The following is a 6,586-nucleotide window of genomic DNA, read 5'->3' as shown; positions in this document are numbered from 1 at the left end:
TAGTACAGACAGACGCATCGATAGTGGGATCCGGGAGCCCCTGCCCGGGGCCGCGCCGCCGCCTGCAGTGAGGAACCTCAGTGCGGGTTAAGAAAAATAAAAGTCCCATTTAAACTTTATTGAATTAAAGCAAAAATTAATTTTCCATATTCACACATATATTACAGAGTAATAGTAAAAGTTCAATATACTTCCTGGCGTTTAGTTGGGCCACATTTTACAAGAGCAAAACAAGCGTCAAAACATTTAGCAGCCTTAAATTTCACAATCACTCAGAATTACATAGAAATACTGAAATACTGCGGTCAGCCCTCGCTGCAAACAGTTCTTCCTGTAGAAACGGCTCCTTCAGCCTTCACACAGCCAGAGCAGCATCTGCTCTTCCACCACGGCGTCCACGTATTCAAAAATACTTTGAGCTTTTGCTTTGTTGTGTGTTTGTTTGTTTGTTTTGTTAAGTTAAAACTCAGAGAAAAGAGTCGAGATTAACATGTTTTAAAAACAAAACTACAAAATATGCTGTAAAGGACAATGGAAATACCTAAAGTCTACTTGTGTGAGGCAGAAACCATGGGGAACGATGGCCGATTACACAGTGACACAGAGATGGGAACTAATTCTGTGGGAGGAGAGAGGAATAGAAATGGGGCTGTGATCAATTATTGTGTCTCCCGCCTGTTGGCTGCAACACAACGGAAATAAGGAGTAATTCTTCAAAGCGATGTACACAACCTAAGCAGGATTTAGCTTCTTAAATATTTGCACGTAAAAAGTCCGCTGTCCACAGCTCCATACACCCAGCTGGGGCTGGGGAACTTGTAGGAGATTCTCTGACTTGCAGCTCTCCCTTCTCTCGGATGAGATGTGGTTTAAAGCGGAAACACCAGAAATCCAGAGAATGTCGAGTACTTCCAGCCCCCCATCAGGTTCCCTCTCTCCAGTTTCAGATAAGCTCTGTCTCCTTTCTCCATCTGTATCAGCACTCCGTTGCTGGCAGCTTCTCGGGTCACGTCTTGGTCTCCTGCAAAGGCAGAAATCACTGGCCACCCATTTAGCATCAAACTCACCTAAAGAGCAAGATAAAACAAAGCCCTCAGTCAGTGCAAGGCTCGCCTCGCAGGGGAAAGCGTCGTTAGGAAAGGGCCTCTTTTGGCAGCTGCAACTCCAGCCCATAAAAATGAAACAGCGATGTGAGCCCGGCTGAGGTGTGCCCTCCAAGGGAAGAGGGCTTTCACCGCTGTTTTAGAGCGGCAGCCACATCAAAACCCCCCGTGCATATGGAACAAGGCATTGATCCTATTCTGAAGGATTTCAGTGGGGTGCCCGTATGCTTTCAGGCTATGAAAGAGCTCTGCTCATACTCAATGAAAGGTGGCTCTATGCGGAACCTCTGAGCGCTGCCACAGCCACCACTCAGCACATCTGAGGTGTGTTCAGGGGTGTTTGCCTTTGCCAGGCAGCAAAGACAATGTGCCACAACAGTCAATAGTCATTCCTCGGCTCACACTGCCGACCCCAGGACTGCATACCTCACATTAGCAACGCACTCCCTACCCAACCTAAGGTGGGAAGCACTATGGCGTTGCAGCTGTGCATTCACCTTTGCAATGCGCATCGCTGCACAGACATCTTCCGCCTGGGTTCTGCTACCTGGCTTCGGGCCGGTAGTTCCGTATCCCTACACAGAGGTGCGTGTGCACCGAGCCACACACCAAAGGTGTGTACAGGCTGCCTGCATGTCTGCATGCGGCGCTGCATTCACACATTCCGGATGGGTCCGTGTCCCGGGAGCCCCCCATCCGCCCCGGTCCCAGGAGCCTCTGGCGGCCGTACAGCGCTGCCCGTGCTCCGGGACTTCAGCTCCCGGCCCGGGGCGGCTCTCGCTGCCGGTGGAGGCCTCGTGGCCTCGCGGCCCTCGGGCGGGGCGGCGGGGGGTGCCCGGGGGCACGGCACGGCCCCGCGGCGTCCCGCTTCGCTCTGCTCCCCCCGCGCCGCTGTTCCCGCGGGCTGACCTGGATGGTTTGCCTATTGTAGACTTTCACCACGTGAAAATTAAAACTGTAAATTCCTTTCCTGGGCGCTATGAATGTGCTCCTCTCCGAGTCGAAGTTGCTTCCGATGTTCACTAGTACCTGCAAGGGAAGGACACCGTCAGCGCTCCGCCGAGCCCCGGCCCCCGGCTCCCCCCTGGGGCGGGCAGAGCCCCGCGGGGCGGTGCGTCCCCTCCAGCCCCGACAACTTCCCGCCCGCAGCCCCGCGCCGCACCTGGTCGAAGTAGATGATCATGGTGCGGTTGCTCATCTCGGAGGGCTCGTGGTTGGTGCTGCGGATGGCGGAGAAGGCGACCTTGGCGCTGCCGGAGCGCACGGAGATGCCGAGCGCGGTGCCGGTGGGGTCGGACGTGGGATTGGAGTCGCACACCACGAGGCACTTCCCCTCCAGCACGATGGGCTCCGTCTCGTTCTGCCCGCACACCAGCCACGCCGCGCCCAGCAGCAGCCCAAGCGCCAGCGCCGGCCCCGGGCCCCGCATGGCGCCGCGCTCCCTTCGCTCCGCGCCGCGCGGAACGGCACGTCCGGGCACGGCACGTCCGGGCACGGCACCGCTCCGCTCCGCTCCCGCTGCCCCGCCGCGCTCAGAGCGGGGCCGGGAGCGCCCCGCCGGGAAGCAAGCGGCCGCGAGGAGGCACGGCAGCGCCGGCGCACATAGCGCGGAGAGGAGCGGGGCCGCGCGGTGCGGGGAGGTGCGGTGCGGGGCCGGGCGAAGCCGCCCGCAGCCGTGCGGGGCTGAGGGAGGCGGCGGGAGGCGGCGGCGCTGCCGGGGCTGCCGGCGAGCACAAAGACGGCGAGGGGCGCGGCCCCGCCTCCCCACCGGCCCCGTGCTGGCGTCAGCGCCCCGCGCCCGCCCCCACCGCGCCCGACCCAACCGGCGTCGGCCCCGCACGGCAGCCGCCAATGGCCGCGCGGTCCGCCTGCCGACACCGCGCTTGTTAGGCGGCGCGGGCGCGGGAGCAGGTGCCCAGCAGCAGGTGCCCGGCAGCAGCCCGCACCGCACCGCACCGCGCAGGTAGGAGCGCAGCGGCGCCGCATGGGGCTGGGGCGGCGCGGAGCGGAGCGGAGCGGGGGGTGCGGGAAGCGAGCGGCTGCGGGCGGGGCAGGTGCCTCCCGCCGCCTCCGAGCAGCACCGTCGGGGCGCACGGGAACCGTGCAGCCGGCCCGACCGCTTTGCGGGACGATTCCCTGACCGCGCCGTCTCGTTCCGCAGGAGCGGAGGGGCTCGGGCGACAAGCGCGATCCCGGCTGTAAGCAAGAAACTTTCCTCGCTCACTGAGCCCTCATCGCGCAGCACGGCGCTCCGCTGCCAAGGAGCTCCCGGCCCCGCAGCTGCCACCCCGCGCAGCGCGTCCCAGCGCCCTTTTGGTTGCGGAGAGGCAATCCCGGCCCGAAGGACCTGGCGCCGCGTCCGTGCCGGAGTTGCCGTCGCCAAATCCGGAGCAGAAGGGATTCACTATGAACTATGAGCTCTGCAACAAAAGTTTTCTAAGCAGCAGATGCGTGCAAAAGTAAACTTGTGTTCAGAAATTAAAATCAACTGGAGTTGGTAGCATCTTCTCTGGAAGTTAAACATTCAGAACTGGGGCGGTACGGGGGTCAGGTTGCGTGTAGCCGATGGCCTCGGGCCGTGCGGGAGCCGGGTATCGCTGCGGGACGGGCAGCAGCACCGAGGCGGCTGGGGGCAGCGCAACTGCAGCAAGGAGACGGGGGAAGGAAGATGGTCAGGGCGGCATCGGCGATAGCAGACAGAAAAACTCTCCTGAGAAGTGTGAAAAGGAGGGGGAGGAGCCACACACAGGCTGCCAGGAGTTGTCCCGCTGGCAGCTTCTGGTCTGTGCTGTATCGCTGCCGAACTGGGCGCCAAGGTCAGAATCAGAAACTTTCTTCAAATAAAATCGTTATTTCTGAATATATCAATGGGGCTGAAGCAAATCAGAATGAGCCACAATAAGGATTTTGCTTCCTTGTCAATACTGGTGAAATGGCAGAGGGAAATGCAAACTGGAGGAGCACAACTTTGTTAAAAGTTTTGAGTGTTTAGCTGTGTTCTGGCACTGTGAAAAAATACCTATATGTTCTTCTTTTAAGGGCCTTCCTCTGCACAACAGACACAACTCTTGTGCTACAGCACTGCCTTCTGTAGCTCTGTTTTGATGGGTTTCCTCCTCAGCTGGAGTTCACCCATGGTGATTCTGGGGGACTCCTCTGGGAGAAGCAGGGGGGGCTCAGAGGGATGGAGGTAATGAAGAACTGGGGGGGCTGGGAAAAGGAATAGATCTGTTGATATCCTAGAAGCCCTACCCTACAAACAGGAGGTGGGCAGACAGGCAGGGAGAAATGCAAACCTGTCTGTGCTGGACACCATCGTTCATATGGACTGTCAGTCTTGCACACTTGACTTGTGCTGTATTCTGCAGCTCTGGCTTTAATAAAGTAACGCCAGCTATGCAAATGAGGTGTTACTTCATTTTCATTAAATGTCACATGCTGAGCTAGGCAGTTATGATGGTTTTCTCTGTATTGACAACAGGCTGTTATTTGTACTGGGAACAAAGAAAGGATGCTCAGCAGGAGGATGTATGTACTGATATATAAGAACATGGCTTAATTAGCAATGTGTGGCAGAGAGCTCATAGGTAGGAGTGCAGATTTGCAAATCCAGATGTTTACAGAGGGCCGTGAGTTACGTTACTCCATCTAATTACAAACTGCTTTGTTAATCAATGTCACTGAGATACAATAGGGCACTTGTTCAGATGCAATGGCAACGATGTCAATGTATTACCAACTATGGTATTTGTTATTGCTATTAGACTGAAGCTGTGGTATTTCTCAAGTAGAACCCCTTATTTTTTGTCTGTTTTCAAAGACATTTCTGTGGATGTGGAGAAAATGTGTAAACCATCCACCTGGTGGTAACTAGCCCTGAGCTGGTTTATGTGGCTGGTTGGCTGGTCTGGTTTACAGATTCAGAATGATCCTCATAAATTTCTGATGACCCATTTCAGGACTGGTTACTGTCCTGCTCAGGCAATGAGAGAGTTTCTAGTTTTAGTCCAGAAAAAATTATATATGTATATATGGAAAGACCAAAAACCTGTTTGTTTTTTTTTGTTTGTTTACCTTACAGAAGCAAGTTGAAAGCTCAGAGGTACTGAACTGAACCTCTAGAAACTGAAATATAATTTAGCCATAAAGCAGTTTAAACCACAAGCAACAGCAACATTACCTGCCCTGCATTACATTATCAGTGAATTCTAATCCTGTTTTAGGGAAATCACCCTTGGAAACAGCTTCACTAGGCATTCAACTAGCTTCCATTGTAAAGAAAGCCTCCAAGGGGAGAAACCATAAGCTTCTCTGAAAACAAGTACAGAAAAATCTATTAGAAGCCTATATTTTCTCCTTCAAGAGAACAATTTATCAAGAGTTTAGCTGGCTGTGTATAAAACCACCCTTTCATGGACTACTTGCCTTTTGATTTAATTCTTCTTGAGTTATAAATACAAGGTCTGGCCTGTAACAAGATAACTTATATGAAATGTGGTTTGTTCACAGTTCTGAAAATGCAGTTTGTTCTCTGCTCTATCAGTTGAACGGCAAAAAGGCAATTCAGGGATTCAGATTTGCCCTTATAAACTTCAGATACCCCTCTTTCCTAATGTCTGCTGGGATTTTGTACAGTCTGAAGATGTGTGAAAATGAGATTTAAAGCAAAAGAGCTCTTGCTGATCTATACTGTGCACTACTACAACTGTTTGATTTGCAGTTGTAAGAGAGATTTGCATGTATTTATGGTGATTTCCTTACGGTGTCACCTTCAGCTTCCCCAGCAAGCAATTAACGCATCTCATGAAGCAGGTTGAGTCCGATGAGAGCACACAGCAGGAACAAATAAGCTGTTGGGTCCCACCCAGCAGCAGTGCTGTCAGCCCACTCCCTATGGAATAAGAATGGCTGCAGACTTGCTGCACTGTGCATCTGCTAGCACAGGTTTTGCACAGCAGAGAAAAGACAGAATGGCACAGACAGGCTGCTTCCGTTGCCAGTGGGGAACAGCACTGGGCCAAGGGAATTCTCTTGTGATTACTTCTTCTTGTAGGAGAAAACAGGCACAGAGGGTAAAAGCCAGCCAGTAACATGAACAGCTAAAGCGTGCATAAGCTGTCTGAGGTGTGCACCCAAGAATTGCCAGGTAGACAGTTGCATATATTCTTATCCAAACATTCTGTAATTGTATTTTGGTCCAGTTAAACCAGGCTTGCCCTGATTTCTATAGAAAAATTGTTCTGATTTTCTACTTTCAGATCTTACTTCTGCCCAGAGACTATCAAACAAAATAACCTTAGTGTTCTCCCAGTATTTTGATGTACTTTGAAATGCTCACAAAGATTGTGATAAAATGTTTAAATAAAAACCCACATATTCCAGTTGCAATTTTGGCAAATCTCTATCTCAGACATGAGAATTTTTTATCTTAACAGGTAGATGTAAGCAGGAGGATAACAGGGAAACTGTTAGATGGTCTTAAC

At 52.9% G+C, this 6,586-nt stretch overlaps 2 protein-coding genes across 3 annotated transcripts; one reads left to right on the top strand and one right to left on the bottom strand.

Moving 5' to 3' along the window:
• Window positions 1-97: 97 nt before the first annotated feature.
• Window positions 98-2,872, bottom strand: CBLN1 (cerebellin 1 precursor). 2 transcript variants are annotated; one of them, XM_015873918.3, is made up of 3 exons: window positions 2,266-2,872; window positions 2,013-2,132; window positions 98-1,067 (listed from the first exon to the last, which is right to left on the bottom strand). In XM_015873918.3, exons 1-3 carry the CDS (start codon window positions 2,530-2,532, stop codon window positions 870-872), a joined length of 585 nt encoding a protein of 194 aa, XP_015729404.1. In that variant the 5' UTR covers window positions 2,533-2,872; the 3' UTR covers window positions 98-869. The 2 variants fall into 2 exon arrangements, with proteins under 2 accessions (XP_015729404.1, XP_085407178.1); XM_085551052.1 differs by having other exon boundaries at window positions 98-1,021; window positions 2,266-2,814.
• Window positions 2,531-6,491, top strand: LOC116653953 (uncharacterized). Its single transcript, XM_085550604.1, has 2 exons — window positions 2,531-3,066; window positions 3,265-6,491. The coding sequence occupies exons 1-2, from the start codon at window positions 2,531-2,533 to the stop codon at window positions 3,518-3,520; spliced, it is 792 nt and encodes a 263-aa protein (XP_085406730.1). The 3' UTR covers window positions 3,521-6,491.
• Window positions 6,492-6,586: the final 95 nt, after the last annotated feature.

The sequence above is a fragment of the Coturnix japonica genome, chromosome 6 (assembly GCF_054131305.1).
Source record: "Coturnix japonica strain WE chromosome 6, WE-NBRP24, whole genome shotgun sequence".
In the NCBI taxonomy this organism is placed as follows: Eukaryota; Metazoa; Chordata; class Aves; order Galliformes; family Phasianidae; genus Coturnix; species Coturnix japonica.
Note: the sequence above shows the minus strand (reverse complement) of the source record. Positions and strands in the feature narration are given on the sequence as shown.